A 26,063-nucleotide genomic window follows, 5' to 3' on the forward strand; every position below is an offset into this window, starting at 1 on the left:
TAAAATAAAATAATAATATAATATATTTTTTACCTAAATAAGTGATTTGTCAAAATTTGTAAGAAAAAAATTTGTTAATCTATCATTTTTCTTATTTTTGTAACTTTCATAAAAAAAATAAAAAAATTACTCTATTTATTAACTTTGTCAATTTTGTCAAAAAATTATTTTTGTTTTTTGTGTGTTATATTTTAATTAGACACTATTACCCTTCAATAAATACAAAAATATTTTATTTTAGTAAAATAAATAATTAAATTTTTTTTCTTTATTTAAAAAAATAATTAAATAACTTCTTTTTTATAAAAACAATGAATATATATATATATATATATATATATATACTTTTTAATACAATTTTTACTAAATTATGTATGAAAACTACAAAGAGAGTTCCCAAGATCAAGACAAATAATGACGATTAAAATCCTAAATTGTACATTGAATGGAAAGAAAAGTAAAATAAATTCTCTTATCTTGTGATTGGATGGAGTTATTTACTAATACAAATACGGAAATGCAAATGTCCTCAGACTCGTAGTATTTAATGTAGTTAAATTTATTACTCTAAAGTTGGAAGATTATGCATTAATGTAGTGGAATCAAATCTTATATGATGTGACAAAAACTAAAGTCTTAGTTTGCTACCATCAGGTAGAACAATTGAAATGATTTCAAAGTTTCAGGTACAACAGTAACAGAAATGATTTTATAGGATAGGAGGATGAGACAAGACTCCTTGAGTTTAATAAAGACTTGTTCACACATGGTTCTCTCCATGTACTACGATTATGCATAACATCACATATCAATCACAACTTATCTCGTTACATTTCTATCAGAAAAGGGTACAGCATTAAAAGATCCATTCAGATCTTTCATTAAATAATGTTTTACCAGATATGTCAGATTTCTTCTAATGATAAAGTTCATCCAACGTTTTAACAAGTGACATTTTAACGAAGAAAACTTGATGCTTGCAACTGCGCCCTTTGTTCAAGAATCCCCTTGAATGAACGTTATAACAAATGTCTAGAAAAGCAAAACAAAGCAACAAATTATGGACGAAGTTCTGTTCAATCCAGAAAAGCAGTCAGATTTAATTTACCAAACATCCCAAGCAAAAATATAAAAATACAGACTAAAAAGTAGAAGGAAAAGAAACAACAATCGTGCAAAATCATGCAACTTTGGCTTTTGTTCCGCTAATGATTTGCGTACATGTAAGCCAATTACTCATAAGACTGAGAACTACAAGAAATAAAAAAAACACCACACTATCGTTTCAGTCACCCATCCCCCTAGTTTCTCTTTTGACCATTGAAATCAGTTCTTTGCCTTCACAGAGTTATTCTCTTTGATCCTTGCCCGGTTATCCAGCTTAACAAAGCGTTTTAGATTGTCATAAGCTAATGTTTCAATGTTCTTCCTACGCAGTTCACTAATTGCGGGGCGTTTATCGAGCAGATGGCACAGCCAGTGAGGATAGTCTGAATCAGGCAGGATTTTTGGATCAGTTCCTTCCTTCAGAATGTTAGCACCTACAACTGTGCTTGACTTGACTTCTTTACTAAGAGTTGATGCCTTGGGTGCATCACCAGCTCCACCCCCTTTAGATCCTTTCTTTGCTTTACCGGTGGCAAAACTTCGTTGGCATGCAACCCTAACTGCCTCTCTAGTTGTAAGAATATATCTTATAGATCTGGCATGGTTCATTGCCATGACTTTCTTCTGAAAGACAACTTTATTGCTGATAGAAACTAGGGAAATCTGAAAAAGATAGGTATGTATTATTTAGCAAATTATGCAATAAAACAGTAATGATCTATAATTCTTCAGCAAAATAATAATTCCAGAGTCATAGACTCCTTTAGAGAATACCTCTCCTTCCACCCAAAAGACTAACTAACTCCTCCCTTCACCACTCTCCTTTTCTCCCATATACCCAAACCCACCAAAATAGAATTTTTTACACGTCAGTCCTGCTTCCTAACTAATTTCTCACTCCTTCCCCATTTGGCCCCACTTTCTTTCTTCTGGTATAAACATTTCATATCTTGGGCCTATTGTGAATAATTGTTCTTTGTTGAGTAAGAGGCACATGCTCCTTTCTCCGTGTATGACTCTTATTTGGAGTCCTATCAATTGCACTTCAGGGTGGAACATAACTATATAAATAAATTCAGTATGAATAGTACTTCTCTTACAACTTCAAGTTAACTCCTTGATTGCTTATTAGAGTTTAGATACCTACTTTATAAATAAGATGCAGAAAGTGTGCAACATAAAATCAGAACTTCTACTTCCCTTATAAAATTTTTTCTCCTTAAGAGTTTACTAAGAATAAGATCAACAATTACCTGGGCTTAAAGAGTGCATATAACTAGGCTGCAGTTATAAAAAAACAACATTACAACATTACACCATGAGCTCCAGAACTAAAATATCTCCCGGGAATTCCATTTCCCAGTTCCCACGATCCACCACAGCTAGAAATTTATTTCTTACCATCAAAAGCATTAATTAACATTTTAACTTGGTTATCATTCATTAATTAACACCCGAGCAAAATTGTTTTCCGGCACCAGGAGAACCATTCAATCTTAACAAACAACAAATGTCATCAATCCTTCACGCCCACACCTAATATAAATTACAAATTCGAAACCGAAACCCTGAGAAGAGCAGATAACGGTCACACCACATGGAATCAAGGCAAAACGAAAATTCCAAGTATCGACACCAGAAAATAGGGAATAAGGGAGGAAATAGTACACGAATTGACCAAGGCGTAAGATGAATCCGAAGCGAATTTAAACCTAACCCTAACTCTAACAAAGAGTCACAGTCACATCACATCATCCAAATGAATAAATATTATTAAAGAGGATTAAGGGAAGAACCTGAGAGAGCCGCTGTCAGAACCCTGTATGAATTGGGCACGATGGATGATCTCTTTATATTATTATTATTATTTTCAATAAAGTTTGTTTTAAATGGATGAAAATTAATTCTTTTCTTTTTATGTTTTTATGTTTTTTTTTTAAGTGATATATTTGTATGTTGTTTAGTTTGAGGTTTAATTTTCAGGTTCCCTAATTTGTTGGATTGGTCCATTTTGGTCCCCTTATTATTTTTTGGTTCAATTTAGTCCTCTAATTTTTTAAAAGGTTCAATTTGGTCTCTGCACTTAAGTCAACTTTAATACCGTCTCCTTGACCTGCACATGTCATTTGGTGGAATTTTCAATTTTTTTTTTATTTTTTTAAATATTTAAAAAAAAATTAAAAAATTAAATTGCCACGTGTCACCTTATGGTTATGACACATGTCAATTTGAGATTTTTTTTTAAAAAAATGTACTGCCACGTGGCAGGTCATGATTGTGCCACATGTCAAGTTAACATTGGTTGTCTTCAATTTAGTCCCTCTATTTACAATTTTGATTCAATTTAGTCTCCCAATTTTTTAAAATAATTCAATTTTGTCCTCTCTAATTTGATACCAAATTAGTAATTAAGCTTAATTACAACTTATATATACATATTAAAATAATTTTTATTATATTTATAGATTAAATTACTCCATCTAACTATTCAAATTATTTATAGAAAATTTTAAGTGTAAAAAATTACAAGTGAAAAATTTAAGAAATAAAATAACATGAGTATTTAGGGAGTGATTTGATGTATAAATGGTAAAAAATTATTTTAACATGAATATATAAATTGTAATTAACTTAATTATTAATTTGAACTCAAATTGAAGAGGACAAAATTGAATCATTTTAAAAAATTGGGGACTAAATTGAATCAAAATTGTAAATAGAGGGACTAAATTGAAAACAACTAATGTTAGCTTGACATGTGGCATAATCGTCACCTGCCACGTGGCAGTACATTTTTTAAAATAAAAAAATTTCAAATTGACACGTGTCACAACCATTAGGTGACACGTGGCAGTTAAATTTTTTTAAAAAAAAATTAAAAAAACAATTGAAATTTTCACAAAATAACACATGACATGTACGGAGACGGTGTTAAAGTTAACTTAACGACAGGGACCAAATTGAACCTTTTAAAGAATTAAAGAACCAAATTGAACCAAAAAATAATAAGGGGACCAAAATGACCAACTCAACAATTAGGGAGCAAAATAATAATTAAGCCTTTAGTTTTACGTGATACTCTTAATAATATGCTGCATTCAATTTAATTTTTATATATTTTTTATTTAATTTAATCTCAATTATTTTAAATGAACAATATTATTTATATCTAAATTAAGATTAAATTTGTTTATTTTATATAAATATTTTATTGGTATTTTTATTTAAATTAAAATTTTCGCTAAATATTTATAAAATTATTTTTAAACCAATTACAATGATATTATTGGATTCTATTTAAATAAATTACTTTTAATTTAAAAAAATAATTAATAATATAAATACTTACTTTTTCTTAAATGGATTTTTATTATATTTTCAGATATTTTTATTAATTAAAATAAATTTATATATATATATATATAAAATAAATTTTTATATATATAAAGTCAATTTAAATGTACTTATTACAAACACGTGTAAATAGTACAATCGTTCTAATTTTTTCTATTTTGAATTATATATGAATATATATTTTAATTTCAATTCTAATTTTTTATAAGATTAAAATTAATTTATTTAAATGAGATCCAAAATTATTTTTTAACAAATGCCGTGATTTAATTATATCAACACAACATATCATAAAATATACACAAACCTTTGTTTAACTCAATAAACTAAATGCAATTATTTTCAAAACGAGCCAGAAAATAAACATTTCATTGAGTCAAAAAATAAAACTGATTTAGTTTGGTGCATCGTTTTCCAAAATTTTTCAAGTAAACTATTTATGATTACTGAACCGAACCATGTAATGACCATAAGGTACAATGGGTAAAACTCATGAATGAGAAGGGGATTTAAGACTTGTGTGTTTTGTAAGTGTTGTTGAGCTATGTACCGTGAATCTTTCATTTGGGATTCAGGGTTCGTAGTGAAAAGGTCACAAGATGAAAAAAAACACTATTCCCATTGATGAGAGATAAGAAAGCCCGATGAGTAAGGAGAATCTATGAAGTTGGGTTTTATATAGTTCTAGACGACTGAAAATTATCCAAATTTTAACTCCATAGTCATTGTGTTTCATGATTCACTAAAACTTTATGAACAACTCTAATCTTGACGTTGAGTATTCCAAGGACACAACAAACTAAGAAAATGGATAAATAAAAAGTTTCAGTAAAAAATTGCATGAAACCATGATAAAAGCTCAATTCTAACACTTCCATATATATATATATATATATATATATATATATAAATACGTCTTTTAATCTATGTCAACATTTTCAAAATTAACTGTGAGTGACCGGAAATTAAAAATGTACATTATAGGAAGTCATATTGGGAATTATTTGTTTTACCCGAGTGAACAGAAGTACACTATGTTACACGGATTAGAAGAATAACCATGACAAATACAACCGTCATCACAAACATCACAAGCCATGTTAAGCAAGAAGTCTTGGAACTCTCGGAGTACACTGCCGTTGCTCGCACATTGGCACGACCGGTGCTTGCCAAACTATGCTCAATAGCCTTCTCCGTAGAATCAAGAATCTGCAAGCCAGCCACAATCAATTCATTATTAGGTTAATGCCTCGCCATTTCAAACTCCCAATGTCAGAGTCTTCTCAACCAAAAAACAAGGTTTTGAGTCATGACTATTGAATCAACATCGGAACATGTTCCTCAGTGGGTGTAGAAGTAATATTAACCGCTATAGCCATACTCCGCATTACAAAAATAAATATAAGACCAACTTTCAAGAAGATGAAAACTAGACTAATGTAATAATGTAACCACCATACAAAGAATATTCAATCCTAAGAATCGAACCTTTTCAGTATTTTGCAGGGACTGGCTCATCATGAGACTACCCTCTTTGAGTTGTTTTGCCAACACCACCATCTCATCAGTCAAATCTTCTTGAAGCATTCTACAGTATAAAAGTGGACAAGAAAACAAAGGAGTGAAACAAAAAGAAAATGCACAATAAATGCAAGGCACATAATAAACAGTGAACATAAAATATAAAAAGAATTGATCTAATACATTTGCATAAATAATTTTACAGCAATTGTCTAAGGTATCATAATTATAGTGACTCAGAAACATGCCGAGGACTCGTCAATGATGACCAAATAAACTCCAAAATATAAATGACCGTAGTAATCCCCCATATAGGCAGTAGCATATGATAACAATTGACCGGTTACAATTAATGTAACAATTGACATGAATATATCAGTGCTTGACCTGAAGAAAAATATACTTTGTTGTTGTGGACAAGTCAAATTAACATATGAACACAAGGTTTGCAAGTTTTCGATTCTTAACCAAAGCAGTACAGAGTCCATTGACCCACCACTACATAAACTTTAAATAACAACTCAAGTAAACAGTACCTGTGCTTTTCAATGTGTGCGTGTGCACCAGCATCCAGTTTGACAGATGTATTGTCAGTCTCAGCAAGCTCGTGTGCTTTATCTTCTGTATTTGATGTGGGTCTGTCCACTGAAACAGATGAGCAACAGTAAAACAGCCTACAAAATATGCATAGTAAGAAAAGGAAAATATAGCTTACACAGGTCTTCTTCTCAACCCAGAAGAAAGGGGTATCTGCTTTTTTTCCTCAATTTCAGAAGAGTTTTCTTTAACAAAACTCCTTTCAACATCCTTCTCGGATACTTGTGGGTCAGTCTGGGTTAAGAAAACCGTGGTTAAATGATTATGTCTATTTGGCCAAAACTAAAATACAGACAAGGAAAAACAAAAACGGAACAAATTTTTTACGGCTTCATGATGCATTGCAACAAAGTCACAGAAATTCAAGCCATTAATTGTTTATATTTTATATAACAATTTTCACATGCTATAGTGAATTTATGATAATCCACTGGGGTTGATCTAGTGGCGAGGGTGTATAGTTTGCATGAGGTGTAAGGTTCCAACCTCATTATTATCATTGTATAACAAAAAATTAGTGAACGTATTCTGATTTTCTCCATTTATGTTCAAACCTCATTATTGTCGCATTACAAACAAATAGCGAACGTATTATGATTTTCTCCATTGTGCAATAAATCCTAAAGACATGATCCAAAGTGAAAATGCCTAATGAACCCCAAGCAAAAATGCTGAGAAATAGAGAGAAACTAGAGAAGGTGAACAGTTATACAAGGGTTTATTTACTTTATTGAATTTCAGAAAAAAAATACTTCAATACCATCAAGGCTTTTCACCTTAAGCAAAGGGCATTCCGGGCTACAACTGGGCTAGCGTTTGGTTATATAATACCATCAAAGTTATGATCCAAAGTGAATATGCGTTATATGTAAGATCAGATTGAGTAAATAGAGAAACCTTAAGTTTTTAGTCACTTAGTTTAAAGATCTTTCTTACACTTTAACATCTCTCAAGGATACATTAATTTACAAACACATACCACATGATTAACCAATTTGGAAGAAATGGCTTCAACCTTCTCTGAGTATTCATTCAACGTAGCCTTTGAAATCCTGCATTAGCAGAGCAGAGTGCATACACACAAATGAGTGCACACACATAAATAAGTAGGGGTAATATAATAGCTTTTAATTTATTAATTAATTTATTTATAAGTTACAAAAAAGAAGAGAACGGACTATCTAGGGGAGGTAGATGATGAAAAAGTAATCAACTAAGTTGGTTTTTGAAGAAATATAGTATAATCTTTTCTGTGTGAATGTTGTATCGAGTTAGTTTTTAGCTAATTCAGTCCAGCCAACTGGCATGTGACAACTCGTTGTAACTGTCCATAACTGTTTTGGCTACTTGTAGGGTAACCAGTTAGTTCAGTCCAGCCAACTGGTATGTCACAAGTTGGCTGTAACTGTTTATCTTCCTGAAAGAGCAACCTACTTGTAGCTATATAATCTTTATTGTAACAAAATTCTAAATGAAATGAGAAATAAAACTTTCTTGCTTCAATTCTCACCTTTCTTTTTACAGTAAAATCTAACAATTTATACAAATCCTGAATTTTATCAAAGGCTTAGAAGGTGGGAAGGTATAGATTGCTTTCAACGTGACTAATATTTTAGAGAGAACTCATTGTCAATTATAAAATAACTCCATTCTTTTATTGCATAGTATGCTGGACCTATATTTATCCTTTGAATATAAGGATAATTATTGTGGTAGTCTGTTATTATGTTAAGTATGTTATTGGACTGAGCTTATACCAATTGCTCAATACTAGCTCCTGACCTGAATATTTGCATGAATAAAAGTCTTAGATTATTATGTTACATTACAACCTCACTCTTTTTTTTTTTCCATTTAATTCCTAAATTTTCATTAAGTAATAGTTTCTAGCATTCAGCTGTTTAAACCCAAACAACGCCCAATAGAAAGGAAATCCTACTGTACTCAATAGTTGCATATCTTGATTAAAAAATTGGGGTGGTCATATGATTATGATGTTTAGATTGTGCTTAGGGTAAAGTATATCTAATTTCTTCTTTTACAGTTTTCTATTCTATGAAACTTTCAATCGTGGCGTAGCCACCTTCCCGCACCCCATCCCCCAATCCTGTGAAGATGCACCTCCGCCACTTACAACTTATTAAAATTTAGGGTAAGATTTCCAAGAATAAAATCTACCTCATGATTGTGTTGTCATTTATAAACAAAAACTGATGTTATGTTTATAATTCCATGACATCTATGTGTATTAAATGGTAAATAAAGCGACACCAATACCTTGGTAAGCCCTCTGGTGTCTTTTCTTCACCCAATTGCTCCAATTGTTCACGTAAAGTAGCAACATACTGTAGAATGTCAGAGTCAACAAATGATTAACCGTGTGTCTTCTAGAGTTAACAAATGACTAAAATAAAACATATAGGTCAAGAAAATTAGAAAAAAAATTATAGACATAATGTTGTTAACTCTAAAATTAATAATAATAAAAATCTTCAGACTTACATGCACCAGTTTTGCCTGGTTTTGCTGTTGAGGGGCAGCTGCAAGCAACCTCCTTAAGTTTACTTCTGTTTTACTGATTCCCATACCTATAGTGTTCAGAAGTTATACAAAGATCTATAAGTTAAACATCATTAAGCGAACAAACAAAAGCGATTATGTATCACTCTGAAAACAATTATCGCTTATCGGTAAAGTCTATCAGGTCAAGTTACCCAAATTCAACACAACCAAGAATCCTAAATATCAAAGAAACCATTTCAACAAGTTTGAAGTTGAGAAATAAACTTTGATTCCAAACATGGGCATACCGGTGCATCTTTTTGCAGCAGTAAACTATACTTTAGATGAAAAAGATACTAAATAAATCAATTAATACCAATTTCTAGTGATATACACTGTAATTAAAATTAAAACTAGAATGTTCCATTGAACAAAGACCAAAGCTTCTATTAGATTAAGAGTGAAACAAAAAGGAAAAGTACAAAGAAGGAAGAAATATAATTGTCCATCGGTAAAATAACCAAACCCACGATTTACAAGCTCAGCAACGTGGGTGGTTATATAACATGATCTAAGACTTATCTGCATATCCTAAGAAAGATAACTACAGCAACCAATGATTTGACTGAATTAAAACGGAAAGTAAAACCTAGTTTATATCTCATGACAACCAACATGGTTTCACAATAGATCACATTGAAGTTGAAATAGCAAGAGGTAGACAACTTACCCTGTGAACGACGAAGTTCAATCGCATATCCTACTCTTGATTTTTAATCACTTTACACGCGTACCCTAAAATCTATTCCGGTCACCGTTCAACTCCCCCACGCGTGACTCTAGTGCCAACGTTCGACTCCCATAAGCTTCTCCATATGTCTGTTCGAAGCGAGAAAGAACAAACTGCAATCGCGATTTCGAATTTGGGCAATGTGGTGGTTTTCAGTTGTTAGGGCTTTGGAAGAATTGGAGAATTCTGGAAATAGATTCAGAGTTTGAATGAGGAGTTTCAGAGTTTAATTAAGTGATTTTTTATGATTTCTTATTTCAAAAGTATTTACTTATTTTGTTACTTTATTTATTTATAAAATTCAAATTTGAAAATATCTTTCAAAAATAATAGAAAAAACATGAAAAATGCTTATTAAAAAAAAGGAAAGTAAAAAGTAACAAACGGTTCTGTCCGTCGGCGAGAAGAATGGAGAAGAAGAAGAATCGTAGAATTAAGAGAAAAAGGAAGGAAAAACCCTCGGCGCGTGAACTTCACCGGCCTCGTTACTCAGATGCCAATGCGATTTTCGCTCTGTTACTCGCATCACTCTGCAGCAGACCCAATTCTGTTATATTCATCAACAAATGCTTATTCAAACTTCGCCGTTCACTTCTTATCTCGCAGACCTCGCTGACGTCCACTTTGGCGTTGCTCCCAACCCTACTCCGCTCCACGCGGGTGGAAATCGTGTGCCTCGCGGCAGACATTATCGGCGCCGCCTCGCTCGTTTCCTTCGATGCTAACGAGGAAATTGCTTCTGATTCTGAAACCGTCAAAGGACTAATCTCGCTGTTGCACAGTCGCAAGAGGAAGGTTTTGTTATCTGCCTGCAATGCCATTTTAGACTTTTCCACTACCACCTTCGCCCGACGACAATTACTCAAATTTTCCGCGTTGAACAAACTGATGTAAGCATTTACGCCGTGTGTCGTTTTACTTTTTTTTTTAAGTTTATTAAATTAAGTATGTGATGGATGACTGAACAATTGAATTGACATTACTTAGGTTTGTGTTTCTTCAGATTTTCGATGGTTTGGAATGCGTCTGTTTATGGTCCGAGGGCGATGGAAGTTTTTGCTCTCTTAAGATTGGGATTAAGGAAGATAAACTGTCACTGGTTTTTCTCACTGCAACTGTTGTTCTTATCAATGCCTGTGAAGCTGAGCAGCTACAGGGTATCCCACAAAGTCTTTCTGAAGCATTTCTGGGAATTTTGAAACAGATAAGGGTGAGAGTGAATGATCAAGAGGTGATCAAAGGTGCTGGGAAGTGGAATGAAGAAGGGCATCTTTGTAAGAGTAGCATTACAGTTAGTAATCTTGCAGAATGCATCTTCAGGCTTTCCATTAATGCTCCTCAACTTACTGGCTCTTTGTCCTTTGAAGTGGTTCAAAGAGGTCTTTTTGGTGCGAGTGATACTAGTTTCAAAGATTTTATATCAAATTACTGGGAGGTTTCTCCTTTTCTGCTGGCGAGGACCATGAGGGATCCAGATATGCATGATATGTTTGGTGCATTTGTTGAGTCTTTGAGCTGGAAAGGGAGCGTTCCTTCTCTTCTTTCCTCAATTCTTCAAGGATTACTGGCTTGTTTTCCTATTGCCTCAGATGAACAAAACATACTTAATTTTCTGAATGAGGCAAAAGATAGACTTGGTTGTCCTATGGTCTACCAGCAGGATATACGTGTTGTCAAAACAGAGAGGCAATCAACAAAAGAAATGCATTACTTTCGGTACTTTAACTCAGGCTGCATTAAGGAACCTCAGTATTTTACTTATCATGAGATCTTAAAATGTGGGCAAGCATATAACGAAGGATATACTGTTGCTCTGCGTGGTCTGGAGTTTCGATATCAGAGCATTTCGGCTATTGCAGATACATTAGCACTTATGTTTGGTCAACCTTCAGTTGGTGCTAACTTGTACTTAACCCCCCCTAATTCTCAGGGTTTGGCTTGTCACTTTGATGATCACTGTGTATTTGTATGCCAGATTTTTGGTTCCAAGCAGTGGACTGTATACTCTCCACCCAGTCAGCTGTTACCTCGCTTATATGATAATTTACTTGGTTCTGTTGTTGACTGTACAAAAGCTGGTAGACGAGAGTTCTTTCTCAGGGAAGGTGATATATTATATATTCCCAGAGGTTTTCCTCACAAAGCATATACAGAATCTGGTGTTGGTGATGGTTCTCCAGAGTTCTCATTGCACCTTACCCTTAGTATTGAGGTTGAACCTCCTTTTGAGTAAGTAAAAGTAAACTTCAACTGACCTTTTATTGTTTCAAATACATTAAGCTTTTTTATAAAGCTTCCTTTGTTCATTTGCAGCTACAACTTTATTCATTTTATCCTTTTATTTTTTCTGTTCCTTTTGTCTTTTTTATTTAACATTGTGGTTATAAATTCTGTTATTTGTTGTTTTCTTCATGTAATGAAATTGACAATATTTAACTAGCTGATGGTCATATGTCATGTGGTAACGTGATAGAACTCTTCACAAAGATAGAAGGAAAGGTAATTGTTTATTGATTAATAGGGGGTATCTACCCTTGATAATCACACAAGTTTCAGATATTTCGAGAGTTCTGGTCAACTCCTTGCAGCTTTTTAATTAGAAAGTCCCCCAACAGTATCCTATTAACAGATTTACAGTTTATGACAAAAAATTACCCTTAATTGGGACCATCAAGCTACCTCCTAAAATACACTTGCTTAATCAAACGGCTGCTATCAATACTCTCCCAAGACTTTTACCTGGTCCTCAAGGGGAAATGAGGGAGAACTGTTCTGAATGGCTGCAAATTGTTCGCATGAATCCTCACAGGAAGGAAGATGGTCGTGTGCTCGTGATGAACAGGAACTTCTGTTGCTCGTTGATCTCCATACCTAATAGCTAACACATCTGCTGGTCGGGATTTTAACTCCAATTCCTCAATCAGTACTGCTGATTGAGGTTGTGTCCCAAATGTTCCTGGCAACGCCCTGTCTCAAATTTAGAAAGAATAATATATTTCTTCTGCATTTCAATAATGAGGCCATTAGTCCTATTAATACATGAGCCTGCTTTTTACTTTAGGAAATATAAAGAGCTAATTCTAAGGGAACAAATCCCTGTAATTATGTGATTGTTTTTAAATACATAATCCTGGCTTTAATAGCAAGATACACCTGTAATAAAGAATAAAGTTATAGAAAGGATAAAATAACAAAAATTCTAAAATACATAATGAGTAACATGGTTTTGACACTTCCCCTCAAGCTAGTGAGTAAGTGTTCTCCTTCCCAGCTTTGATATAATTCTTTTAAAGTTAATGCAATTTAGCCCTTTGGTGAGTATGTATACAAGTTCATTTTGAGTGGACACATATGGGATGGTAATCAAGTCACTGTCTAGCTTTTCCTTGATAAAATGTTTGTCCACCTCAATATGTTTAATTTTATCATGTTGCATTATGAGCTATACTACTTGCAGATTTATTATTGCAATATAAATTGGTTCATCCCTCTTCTTCCAATATAATCTTCAGCCATAGAAGTTCACATATTCCTTGGGTCATTGCTTGAAATTCTGCTTCAACACATGATCTCACTACTACAGTCTGTTTTTATCTCCTCCAAGTCACTAGGTTTCCACTAAGGAAGGTACAATATCAAGTAATTGATCTCTTGTCCACAACTGACCCTGCATAGTTTGCATCTGTATATACTTCAAGACTTGCACTGTTGTTTCGTTTAAAACCCCCTCTTCTTGGAGTCTTTTTTAAATACCGAACAATTCTAAGAGTAGCTTGTAAATGAGTTTCCTTTGGTTGGTGCATGAATTGACTTACTAGACTCACAAAAAAGGCAATATCTGGCCTAGTGTGAGACAAGTAAATAGGGCTGCCAACAATTCCTTGATACATTTCTTTGTCCATTGCACTATCCTTTTCTACACTTCCGAATTTTATGTTAAGATTAATTAGATTACTAGCGGGTTTGCTAGTTATTTTCCCTATTTCTTTGAGCAAGCAATAACATACTTTTGTTGAGATATGAAGATTCCTTTTTTGGAATGATCCGCTTCAATTTCCAAAAAATATTGAAATCTTCCTAATGTCTTAATCTCCAATTCCATGGCAAGGCATTAACTTATCATTTGCTGCTCCCTTATATCCCCAGTGACTTTAATCTCACCAATATGCACCAAAAGGAATGCAGTTGTGGTAGGAAAAAACATATTTGAGTAAAAAAAGGAAGATATATCATTTTACATGTTTCATATGGCATAGCTTTTGCACAACTATGCCATAATTGCATGATGTCACGTGCATTAGTTGTATGTAAAACAGAACTTTAAAGCATATATTTCCAATAACAGATAAGCTATAGGTACACACAGAGTTATACTTATCTATTGGTTAAATCCCAGCTTCTCAGGATGTAGAGTGCAAGTACGCAAAGCTGTATAGAACGTTGATTGGGTATACTCTACCTTTCCATTTTATTGCGTGATGGCTGATGCATCCAAAGTTATTGCTGCATCTTAGAAATTTCTTTTATACCTGCCGCAATTTCCTCTTTATGGTGTGATTTTATATTCTCTAGCCACTTCAATAGCTCAATGTATTGTTTTACTGTTAGAGAGTTGTTGCTAGAATTGAGCTTAGTTCAATGTATTATGTTGTAACAAACTCCTGTATCACCATTCTCTAGCCCAGTAGGTTTGGTGCTAGGAAGAAAATGGCTCCCATGCAATCTCCCATGCCCATGGATGAATCTCATATTTGTACTGTCAAATATAATGTGTCTGTTCTGTTCATATACAAATGCAGTTAATTCATGTTTTGAATGCTTATAGTGATCAAATTATATAATAAAACATATGATTCTTTTTTATCTTTTTTCAATGGGAAATTAGAAGTTACGTTCTGAAAAAGAAAAACATTATCAGCATCACAACTACACATTTAACAGTCCTGGTCCACTTTCGTTGGCAAACATACTTGTTTTAAAAAATTCTGAATCAATAAGCCGTTATGATAGTGGTCAGATCTTGATGTTATCATTCCTGTCCAGTCAAATCTGGTCCATCTTTGACTAAATGGAACCAGTAGGCCATTCCGTCCGATAACAATGGCGATAAGCATGGGCCTACATCCATGGGGAGGGGCCAGCTATTCCCATAAATGAATTGTTTTTCTAGTTTTATTTAAATATGCAATAAAGAGATTACTGGTATTAAGTATTAAATATTTATACTATTTGTGATTTTAAGTGTTGCTGTTTTGCTCCTGACCTTAAGTTCCATTGGTTGGTTATCAAATTCTACAGGAGAACAGGACCTATTGAATATTGATTGAACCACTAAGACTGTCAGAGTTTGGTTTGTTGTAACATCACAAAATATTGCTTGCAGCAACATCATCTAACACCTCTTGTTCCTTAGCTATTAATTTTCATTGATGTTAAGTATTATGAATGCATTTATTTTCTTTATTAGTTATTTTTTGTTCCTTCAAGTTCAAGGTGTATATTGCTCTATATTGACTGATTACAAATTATGTGATAGATGTTGTTTCTGAAGCAGAAGACTGAAGCAATGCATGTGGAATGACCCACACTAAAATCAATTATTAAAATTAGACAAGTCTGCAGGACATATGGGCAGGCTTTTAGACACATGTCTTTGGAAAGCTGGTTCATGGACCATTTTTTCTAGTATTTTATGTAATAATGATGCCTATGTCAATTATTACTCTATTGATAAGGATGAGTATACAATTTTTGAACCTTTCATCTTCTGGTTGGTCTGTCCTCTATACCACATGAAGATTGAAAGTGGGATTTACTATGTTTGGTTAATGTGAGATATGTTATAACTTGATTTCTTTTCTTTGGGAAGATCATTTAATCATTAGGTCTTCCTATTTATTCATGATTATTTTCCTATTTTATTTAAAATTTCCTTTTCCTTTGATTGTGCGTGATTGCTGGATTTTAGGTTATATTTGTGCCCCATATTGATATTTTTACTTGATAATGATTGAAGAGTCTGTAAGCACTGTGGATGGCAATCCGTTGCAGTTTCCAAAGAACTGCAATGATCTAAACCCTTATTTTAACATTCAATTCTCTGATTAAAAAGAATAAGAAACTTGGTTTGATAAATATTGAGTTGAAGGAGAGCTTACTATGAAATCATATTAGAAATCTTGAAGATTTTTGTCCATAGCACTGATTGTGCACTCTGTTAATGATGCAAACTGCATCACATTACAAATGAAAGATTGCTCTTGCTACTTTAGGGTTCAAAATATTGTAGCCATGATTAAAAGCTTGTTATCTTTGATGCTCTAAATATCTTAATTAACTCATTGTGTTTTTGTCATGAAACAGGTGGGGAGGAGTTGCTCATTTTGCACTTCACCACTGGAGTGAAAACCAGAGAAGACTGTTTTATGATGGCTCAAATTTTTTGTCTCAAAAACTTCTTCTAGTGTCTCTGAATTTATTACATGTTGCCATTGGGATCATTAGCAATTTGGATCCTTGCTTTAGGAAAGCATGCTTGACTGCTGCAGTTTCCTTGCCGCCAGTTGTTTATGACAGTCTTTTTCAGAGTCAGAGGAACACTTTTTTCTACTTAATTGATAAAATCCGTACTGAATCTAGATTCATGGAAGTCATAAGTAGCATAGAGGTTGCTGTTCACAAAAATGAAGATCCATTCCAGCAAATCCGATGGCTTTGGGTTCTTTGTATGGAAAAAGAAACCAACAGTGAATACAACACCAATAAATCTTTCATGAGTGAAGATATACTTTCTTTTTGTGCCCAACACAAGGATAAATTAGAAGCTCTTTTTCTGAATGTGAAGTCAAGGTTTTGTAGTGAGGTGGTATTTGAAGAAGTTGTAACTAGTCACAGGATGCTGCTCCAGAAATATAGAAGTACCAGAAAGCAATATATTAATGGAATGGTTTCACTTCATGATAAATTATAAAGCTACTAATGTTTTATTTGTGTTTAACTTTACTGCTTCGGCGTAGAATGTATGAGATCATTTTCATCTGGTGGAATGGCTGATCTGATATGAAAATGCAATAGTGTCTTAGCAGTTACTGTAGGCTGTGGCTTACAAGTTTTGTGCAATGTATTGAGCAAACTACACAAGCAATATAATAATGCATCATGTAATCAGCTCAAGTATGTATATAAACAAAACTTTTTTTCTCTCGCACACAACGCATTTCATTTATATATTGATAAGAACCAGAATACATATATGAATAAAATCTCTTGTGATGCAGAACTAAAGTTGCGGGCTATGGTTTTGGATGTTTAGGAGTTGGATGAGTTGTTACTCCATGGTAATCTATATGATAGACAAGATCATGGGGACCGTAACTGTTGCCGGTATAATCTGGTATCGTGGAATCTTCGTTTACTGGGGTACTTTCCGTTGCCTTATCAACTCCCTGCATTTTATACTGCAAAGTACCAGGAATGAGTTGAAACAATGAGAAAAGAAACGCAAGAGCATATTTTTATGAGTAGTAGTACAAGGAAAAGGGATAAAACTTGTAGATGAAGCTTGGTTTAGTTAGAGGAATAACGTACCTGGGTTTTGTGATGGTGGAGTGGGGCTGGCATGCTGAACTTGCGTGTTGCCGTAGCATCTAGAGAGTAGCCTGTGTGTTGGGAGAGGGAATATAAAGAGAATACGAGAAGGCAGCATAGAAGGAAGATTGAAGAACTCATGATGTAATCAATCCGAAAATTGTAAATAAGGAAGATTGGTGACTTGAAACATTTTATATAGAAGAGCATGGAAGTGCATGTATTGTCAGGAGAAGGAAGTGATGGGGGGAGAGAGAAGGAGAAAGTGTATGCAATTATTGATCTGGGAGATGAGGAAACATGTTTAAACCTACGTGCCCACGGTTCTAGTGCTTATGTTGGACTACCCTTGCAATTTTAATTTTTTGACAAAGGGCAATACTCCTCCTAAGTGAAGAAAGAAGAGATGTTTAGTTCACGTGTATGTCTGATGCCAAATGAAACCACACTGTAACATCATCAACTCATGTTTTGTCCTCAACAATAAAGACTGGTTGTGATATGTCATCCTTTGGCTGCTATCTTTCTATGATATCTTACCCTTTCTCAATATCTTGCAGATTTTGTAGGCATCCCAAGGCACTTGTTGGTTGCAGTAATTTAGTCAAGGCCTACCCAATCAACTCTCAATCTCCTATCATTTCGTCTCCTTCTTGTTGTACATTGGACCAACCTCTTTGTTGCAACATGACTGTCTTCAGGGTATACTGGACCATTTCAACTAACCTACATTTTTCACTTCCTCTAAGTCGCATGCCCCTTGCAACAAACTCATGTACAAACTTCTCCCTCCATTTTCTTCAAACTAATCACTTCGTTTCTCTCCTTTTAAATTACAAATAACCAATACAATAGGTACACATTTCTTTTCATCGACAAATATTAGTTGTTAATATTTTGTTAGTAGAGAAGTTAAACCAATAATCTCTCTCGACCTCCCTTCTAAATCTATCAAACCAATTTTGTAATTTCCAACAGGAGGGAGTTAAACCTACAAGCTCCCTCACCTGCCCTTCCAACTTACTTATTAAGTCACCTTATAACTTCACAATAGATACGCTTGTACTCATGCAAATTCATACAATGATTGCTTTACTAAGGTTGTGTTTGAACTTAGCTTCATTTCATTTTCAGGAGGATCCAGTGTCCGGTGACCAACATACCCATTCTAACCTTTCTGACTAATTATAGAAACGAATACTCTACTTTTGTCATTCGTTTAGTTTGGCCAAAAAAATGTAAGTCAAGAACCAAATTAACCCGAAGAGATCAAGCAAATGAAAGTAGTTTGTCTTTAAGAAAATGTTCATACATTATCAAGTATAGTATATAATTCATAAACATTATCATGTATGCAAAGATTGAGTTGTGTTTTATCACAAAAGTTTATGTGTAGGTATATCCATCCCCAGAGGGATGTAACCCACAACCTGTGGAAAGTAAGCTTTGGCAGGCAACGTTATAAGTGGAAGTTGAAAGTTGGAGACATGAGTTGAACAATTTGGGTCTACACCACATGGACCAGATTAAGAATCTGTTACCTAACATGGACTGTGAGTACCAAAAACATCACCTACTTTTATAACACCATATTAGTGTATCATTTGGCAGAAATATTATAGTTATAGCGTCTTCAATTCAATCATTCCTGTGCTGGAACTATTAGCAAGGAGTTAAGGTGTTAAAATCATTGAAATGTTGTCAGCTTTTACTTTGTCCCACTCTAATGACTCACTAGACTATGGCATGTGCCACACCGGGTTTCTCAATTAGGTTTTCAAAACTTGTGCCTGTTTTTATTAACGATATAGGCCATCACTTTTGACAATAACTGTAGCATGAAATACTTAATTAATGTTCTCTTTAATCTTTAATTGATACATATGTAATGTATCAACACTAAGTATATGAAAAACTCATTAAGTTGGTGATTTCTGTTATCATGGTGCTGAGGAGGATTTACATTATGTTTACAACTTCTTGATCTTTGATATTTGAATGATCCATTTTATGTTATGAGTACTTTTAATGAAATTTTTGAAATAAAAGTATAAGATTAACAATAAATCTTAAGAAATAATGAAGCTACAGCTATAGTTTTAAAAGTCAAGTTGGTAACAGACCGGTTAAGATGCTGAATCAGTTGATTATTCATCGAAAAAGTAAAACATTAGTTGAATTGCAATAATTAATATATTGATTTAAAAGAGTTACTATGCTTAATCATTTCACCCAAAAAGCAAGATTTAGGACAAGAAATGATTAAGTAGTTTAAAATTATTATATGTTTATGTTTTCGATGAATTTGTATTATTTAAAATTAATTTCTGTATTAATTCGCAAGTAGACTAATCACAAATTACGAAATTTGAAAACGTTGGCATGAAATTTAATTGGCATTGTATGCATATTTTGAATTTGTGAGAGTGGAAAAACAACACGTTTTGATGAAAGTAGGTACCCAGCCAGTTAGGCAGCACTACCACATACAAATTTTCAAATATAAAATTTTCAACACAATGTGCGTTTTAAAATTGTCCTTGCCAATGTGTATCCCTACAACTCTCTGCAACACTCTTTTCTTTTCTATTTTATTAGTTGATATTGTTAGATAATGATTAACAAAGAGTTTAATACATTTTTAATCTATATATACACATTTTTAAAATAAAGTTTCAGCTCATAAATAAATAAAAAAATGATCCATCTTTAACTTTGAAATTATCTTCCGTTAAAATTCTGAACTCTGTCATTGGTTATGTTTGTATTATTAGGGAGTGAATTTGAAGAAATGGAAAAGGAAGTAAATAAAGAGGAAGAGAATGAAAAATAAGATTGTTTGAATTAGGAGGATGAAAAGGAAGAATAAAAAGAAATGAAGGAAAAGATTGCAGTTGAATTGATTTATATAATAAAATAATTGTTTTTATTTATTATACATTTAAAATATAATTTGTACATTAAATTTTTTTAAAAAATTAATATACAAATATAGCGTATTTGATAAAAAAAAATTAGGTTGAAAAAACTCATAAATATAAAAAAAAAGTAAAAATAGATGTGTTAATTTTAAATTTTCGTAACTTTTTATTTACAAAACGATCGTTTCATGTGTATATTTTAGTTTTAATTATTATATGTTCTATAATATGTATTTTATTATTATTTATCTTATATATGTTATATTTTTAAATACTTTTGAATTAAATTTAAAGTAAAGTAAAATATTATATAAAGAACGTTATGTTTCAATTATATAAATTAATATATGAAAAGTGATTTTTTATAACTAAATTTTTCATAATTTTTTCACTATATATTCTAAGTGATTTTTTATTTTTTTTATTTTTCTATTTTTTCACTTTTTTATATTAGAAAATTATTTACAAAATGTCAATTCAAGTTATAAGAAAAACTTATCAATCAGGATATCATTTTTAATATTAATCTTAACAAAGTGTAATATAAAAAATATCATTTATCAATAATATTAATATCTTAAAATTTGATGTAAAAAATAGAAAAGAAATACTGTAAATAGTATAATGTTTATAATGATTAATTTTTCATAGTACATATTGTTCATTTTTTTTCTATTTCTTAAAATCTTATCTTTAATGTTTCAATATTAAAGCTATCAAAACGGGTCATTCGACCTAACCCGGTTCGGCCCGCGACGGGTTGGTCTCTTAGTGGGTCAATCCAATCCGACTCACTTATTAGCGAGCCAACAAAATTAGAACCCGACTCCACCTGACCCACCACGGGTTGGTGGGTTGAACGAGTTGGCTCATTAACTCACTTAATTAAACAAAAACATACAAATTTTTTCTTCAATCTCAAGAAAACTAAATTATAATTCCGATTAAAATCTAAATAAACTTCAATACAATCCAAATAAAATCCCAAATTATGTTAAACTCCAAATACAAACAAAAATCACAAAAATATAAATTATTATCTAACATCAAATCATTCTTTATCACTTATCAAACTATAGTACTAGAGTCTTGAATGGATAAATCCACAACATTTTCATCTCTTGAAGCATCTTCCTTATCCCCATCTACAATAAAACAAGAAAAAAAATAATGTTAACTAATAATATTAAAAGATTAAGTATTAAATAATTAAATTATTTTTACAATACTAACAATAATGTTACCTGTTAATTCAAAACCATATATATATATATATATATATATATATATATATATATATATATTAATTTAATATTTAAAATTTATTGGTGGGTTGGTGAGCCAACTCGTTTCATCACGGGTTCAACTCAAATGAGTCGGGTTCTTAGTGGGTTGGGTTCATTTTTAACCCGTACTGAAATTTGTAATTTTTTTTCAACCCAACCCGACCCAAACCCGTGATGAACCGGGTTGGCTCGCGGGTTATAACCCATTTTGACGACTCTACTTAATACGAGTAGAAAATATATGTAATTGACAATTATCTCATGCTTTGATTGTGAAACTAATCTAAACAAATTTCCTAAAATAGTATAAATAATAGTTAAGAAATGGATTAAATTAGATAGATGGTGGTTGCAAAGTTAGAAGCATATATATAGAGTCCTTTGAAGTTGAAATAAATGTTTTGGGTTTGAAATTTACAGCACCACTTTGCCTTTGCTTTGGGTAACAATACAACACCATCTTCATCATATATCTATATATCTTTAATATTTCGCATTTGACTTCACTTACCACTGCTAAAATTTCTATCACTATGGTCCAACCATATAATAATTACCAAATTAATAAAATCTCTAATCTTTAATATATATATATATATATATATATATATATATATATGATCCTTATAAATATAAATTTCTCAAAATTGAAGAAGTTCATTATATAAATAACTCTTATAAAACTTATATTTGTGAAAATGATATTAGATTAGTATTTTTATTGATAAAAAAACCATGTAATACAGATGTTATATAATTAATCAGCTATCATAATTCACACTAATTAATGCTGGCAGGTGTAAATTAATTGAATTATTTGTCAATTATTTGAGCATCTAATCTTTTTCTAGCCACTTGCATACGGCTTTTGACTTTCTAAGAAAATATTCGATATTTTTGCAATTTTTGGTCATTTAAGTTGAGTTAGATATGAGTCTAATTTTCAATATGAAACTCTAATTTTGACTCAATATATATAAAACTTAATCTCACTTTTGTCTATCTTTTCATCTTATCACTGTGCTAAAGAAAAAACAAAACTGTAGAACGAAAATAATTTTTTTCTTAAAATGTTTTTACAATAATCGAACTATAGTATTCTTTCACAATAAATAACGAGTGGATTTTTTTATATTTAGTTTTTTATTTGTTGGTTAGCATATTTCACTTTTATATGTATGTTTGTATTTAGTAATTGTTACGTATATTAATTATAAAAAAATTACATTAATATAGAGTTAATTTTGAACAAAGTTTTAGTATTAATAAAAGCAAGTAACGATTACTAAAAATCAAAGTCGTGTTCCTATTCAATTACCATAACTGTGAACAAGGTTCAAATAAAATTGATAAAAAATAACTTCTTATATAATGTAATTTATTTTTATTATACTAAAATTAAAATATATTTTTATTATTCCTGACTTAGAATATGTCCATACTTATTCTATCAAATTCAAGTTTACTACATATCCTTATTATTTTCTACACATGACAAATAATTTATTCTCTTGACAAAAAATTGTCGTATTGATTGGATACATATACAAATATAAATATTATCTGTTTTTTTTTAATTGAGTATGAGAATGGGATGTGTATGTGTATGTATATGTATATGTATATGTATATGTATATGTATATGTATGTATATCTTCCTATTTTCGTCTCCATGTTCATTTCAATATTCATCCTATTCTCATATTTGTCCCTAATTAAATTATAAATAATTTATTAGGTAATATGAAAATGTTATAGGTGTACAAATTATTTACATCTATAAGGTTGTGTTTCATTGAAGAGACAAATTCCAAAAGAGTGTGAGGATGAATTTGGATTGATATCATATGAATAGATTTGTCTGACTGAATTTTTTATATTTCTTTGAATGGATTTGATTATGTAAGTAAATAGATTTTTTTATGAATTTTTTTTGTTGGTGATTTGATTGATATGATAAATTAAAAAAAAACATTAATAGATTAAAATATAAGATTATTATTTTACCCTCTTAGTAAAAATTAATAAATTATTAATATTATTATTTATTTATTTATTATTATTATTAAAGAAGTAAAAGTAAAATATTTTAAAATTTTCTCACACTCTAACCGATTCCACTTACCCTTTCCATTCTTCTTCTTTATCTTGTCTCCTTATTCTTCATTTCCAGAACCATCATGTCTTCATCTTCAACTTCATTAATGTCTTCAACATCTTTCACTAGCACCACAACTACCACAAAAAGAAAATGACAGTTTCGGATAAACACCTTCATCCTTGCAAATCTCCTCACATAAGCCAGGATGAAAAATGCGTTAAATTCCACAAATTCATCCACATATCACTCCCAAATCATTCCATGCGAACACAAAATATCATTCATTTTCTCTCGTATCACAATTTTGACTACATTTTTTTTTCGCAATTATGTTCAGGTAGAGTGTTATCAATTCCAATTAATCAAATATTTTTTAGATTTTAAATAGAAACTAATTTAGAATCAATAATAATAAGTATCTAAATCCTCAATATCTAATGTTAAAGACCAATTAATTTAAATTATAATTCACAAATCAATTATATTTTTTTTATTAATAACAAAGACTATTTTATATACAATAATTTTTAATCTATAAATTAGTTTTTAACATAGTTAATATAATGACTCATTATTAATTTTTTCTCTCAATACAGTTGTTATTTAATTATTTTATTGTAGAAATGAAAAGAAAAGAGTAATGGTGTGTTCTTATGTGAGTGATGATTTGAGGGAGAGGAAGACGATTGATTTGGGTTGATTAGAATGTGAGATTTATGTTGTTCTTTTTTAGAAATTTGAGGGTGATAATGAAGTAAATTTAAAAGTAATTTTTGTGAAAGTTTGTAAAGGACTTATGTGACTAATAAAAAATTAAATTTAATAGATAAAAATGTAAAATAACCTAATTGTTCTTGGTGTTAAAAAAGTATAATAAAATGATATTTAGATTAGTTGTAATTAGTTTTTGATATATTATTATCATAAATAAAAATATTAGTAATATTTGTTAATTGAAAAAAAAAATATTAAAACATATTTGATTTAAAAAATTTAATATTTTAATTTTCAAAAACACCACAAATGGAAATGGAATAGGTTACATGAAATTGGAACTCGTTAAAACCAAACCATGCAATGTACTTCACAAAGTTGGAATCAAATCCAACAAAAAAGAATCAGGTTCCATCCCATTATGGCAAAAACATATATGGTTCTATTAAATACCCACAAAAACATATTTGATTCCAAAGAAGAGATCTGCATAGATCCACTCCGTGAACGTTCTAGTGCACTATGAACCCTTCCTCGCACCGCTATCGTCGTCGTTGTCCCTCTTCTCAACAACCAATAGTGGTGGATAGGTAGCAAATATTCAAAGGAAGAGAAAGAAAAGAAAAAGAAATGAGAGTGGTGTGGAAGAAGCTCACATGCTATAGCTGAAATAATGAGGGTATAAGCGTAAACTCATCTCAATCACTCTTCAATCTCACTATGTTAGGGAGATGTGATGCAGGGAGGGATTCCTCAAATCATCATCCTCCTTCACTTTCAAATCTAGGAAAAAATAATACAAAAATTATTCAAAATCATCGCTTCTCATTATCTCTAAATAGTAAATACTTTCACAATAACACGGTTTAAATCTTAAAATATAACTAAATTGTAAACTCTTTGTTAGATGTAAAAGTTAAAAGAAGTAAATGAATATTTCATTAGTAATAAAAATATACAAAAAATAATATAATTAATAAAAATTTGGTTTCTCAGCTACTTACTTTTCTTTTCTATGCCCAATTTTAATTGAAGTGATTTAAATATTGGTTAAATGAAATCATAAAATTAACAAATTATACAAATGAATTATTATCGATGAAATAAAAAAATTATTACTATAAAATTTCATATATATATATATATATATATATATATATATATATATATATATATATATATATATATATATATATATATATATATATATATATAACATGTTTCGTAACGTGAAATAGTGTGTTTTGTGGAGAAAAAGAAAGGAATGACAGTGAAATGTACCTCTGTAAATTGCAATTAATTTATTAATTTTATCCAAAATCCCTAAATTAGTCTTTTTGACAAGTGATTATTTTTAATAATTTTTGCGAATATATATATATATATATATATATATATATATATATATATAGTATTAGCAATTATATTTCTAAATTAAATTAATTAATACACAAGTTTTGAAACTTTTTAATATTTAATGTAAGAGTTTTGGAAAATGTATTGCTTTATAACTATTAGTGTAAACACAAACGTTATTATGTTTATATGTACGTATTTTTTAAATAATGCATGATATTATATTA

At 31.2% G+C, this 26,063-nt stretch overlaps 4 protein-coding genes across 6 annotated transcripts; 1 reads left to right on the top strand and 3 right to left on the bottom strand.

Moving 5' to 3' along the window:
• Positions 1-1,070: 1,070 nt before the first annotated feature.
• Positions 1,071-3,023, bottom strand: LOC114176347 (uncharacterized). Of its 2 annotated transcripts, none has more exons than XM_028061366.2 (2): positions 2,904-3,023; positions 1,071-1,770 (listed from the first exon to the last, which is right to left on the bottom strand). In XM_028061366.2, the coding sequence occupies exon 2, from the start codon at positions 1,720-1,722 to the stop codon at positions 1,327-1,329; it is 396 nt and encodes a 131-aa protein (XP_027917167.2). In that variant the 5' UTR covers positions 1,723-1,770; positions 2,904-3,023; the 3' UTR covers positions 1,071-1,326. The 2 variants fall into 2 exon arrangements, with proteins under 2 accessions (XP_027917167.2, XP_085526889.1); XM_085670763.1 differs by lacking the exon at positions 2,904-3,023 and adding an exon at positions 2,778-2,801.
• Positions 3,024-5,416: 2,393 nt separating this feature from the next.
• Positions 5,417-9,950, bottom strand: LOC114177729 (uncharacterized). 2 transcript variants are annotated; one of them, XM_085670844.1, is made up of 8 exons: positions 9,812-9,950; positions 9,082-9,167; positions 8,857-8,924; positions 7,595-7,631; positions 6,698-6,813; positions 6,519-6,620; positions 5,950-6,049; positions 5,417-5,670 (listed from the first exon to the last, which is right to left on the bottom strand). In XM_085670844.1, the coding sequence occupies exons 2-8, from the start codon at positions 9,163-9,165 to the stop codon at positions 5,494-5,496; spliced, it is 684 nt and encodes a 227-aa protein (XP_085526970.1). In that variant the 5' UTR covers positions 9,166-9,167; positions 9,812-9,950; the 3' UTR covers positions 5,417-5,493. The 2 variants fall into 2 exon arrangements, with proteins under 2 accessions (XP_085526970.1, XP_027919022.2); XM_028063221.2 differs by having other exon boundaries at positions 7,559-7,631.
• A 329-nt stretch (positions 9,951-10,279) lies between these two features.
• On the top strand, positions 10,280-17,044 carry LOC114177728 (uncharacterized). Its single transcript, XM_028063220.2, has 3 exons — positions 10,280-10,761; positions 10,859-12,100; positions 16,235-17,044. The coding sequence occupies exons 1-3, from the start codon at positions 10,280-10,282 to the stop codon at positions 16,839-16,841; spliced, it is 2,331 nt and encodes a 776-aa protein (XP_027919021.2). The 3' UTR covers positions 16,842-17,044.
• Positions 17,045-17,049: 5 nt separating this feature from the next.
• On the bottom strand, positions 17,050-17,851 carry LOC146888011 (uncharacterized). The gene is made up of 2 exons (XM_085670845.1): positions 17,459-17,851; positions 17,050-17,328 (listed from the first exon to the last, which is right to left on the bottom strand). The coding sequence occupies exons 1-2, from the start codon at positions 17,666-17,668 to the stop codon at positions 17,164-17,166; spliced, it is 375 nt and encodes a 124-aa protein (XP_085526971.1). The 5' UTR covers positions 17,669-17,851; the 3' UTR covers positions 17,050-17,163.
• Between the last annotated feature and the right edge of the window lie 8,212 nt (positions 17,852-26,063).

The sequence above is a fragment of the Vigna unguiculata genome, chromosome 3 (genome assembly GCF_037176805.1).
Source record: "Vigna unguiculata cultivar grain cowpea cultivar isolate G323 ecotype 2 chromosome 3, ASM3717680v1, whole genome shotgun sequence".
NCBI lineage: Eukaryota > Viridiplantae > Streptophyta > Magnoliopsida > Fabales > Fabaceae > Vigna > Vigna unguiculata.

Bases quoted from the DNA above. Each gene is read 5' to 3' on its own strand.
- LOC114176347 (XM_028061366.2), bottom strand. From the start codon at position 1,722: ATGGCAATGAACCATGCCAGATCTATAAGATATATTCTTACAACTAGA.
- LOC114177729 (XM_028063221.2), bottom strand. From the start codon at position 9,165: ATGGGAATCAGTAAAACAGAAGTAAACTTAAGGAGGTTGCTTGCAGCT. The intron at 7,632-8,856 runs GTATTGGTGTCG...CTGCTAATGCAG, and splicing joins ACACCAGAGGGCTTACCAAG to GATTTCAAAGGCTACGTTGA. The intron at 5,671-5,949 runs GTTCGATTCTTA...GCTGGCTTGCAG, and splicing joins CCCTGCAAAATACTGAAAAG to ATTCTTGATTCTACGGAGAA.
- LOC114177728 (XM_028063220.2), top strand. From the start codon at position 10,280: ATGGAGAAGAAGAAGAATCGTAGAATTAAGAGAAAAAGGAAGGAAAAA. The intron at 10,762-10,858 runs GTAAGCATTTAC...GACATTACTTAG, and splicing joins TCCGCGTTGAACAAACTGAT to GTTTGTGTTTCTTCAGATTT. The intron at 12,101-16,234 runs GTAAGTAAAAGT...GTCATGAAACAG, and splicing joins GAGGTTGAACCTCCTTTTGA to GTGGGGAGGAGTTGCTCATT.
- LOC146888011 (XM_085670845.1), bottom strand. From the start codon at position 17,668: ATGCTCTTCTATATAAAATGTTTCAAGTCACCAATCTTCCTTATTTAC. The intron at 17,329-17,458 runs GTACGTTATTCC...GGTACTTTGCAG, and splicing joins TCCACCATCACAAAACCCAG to TATAAAATGCAGGGAGTTGA.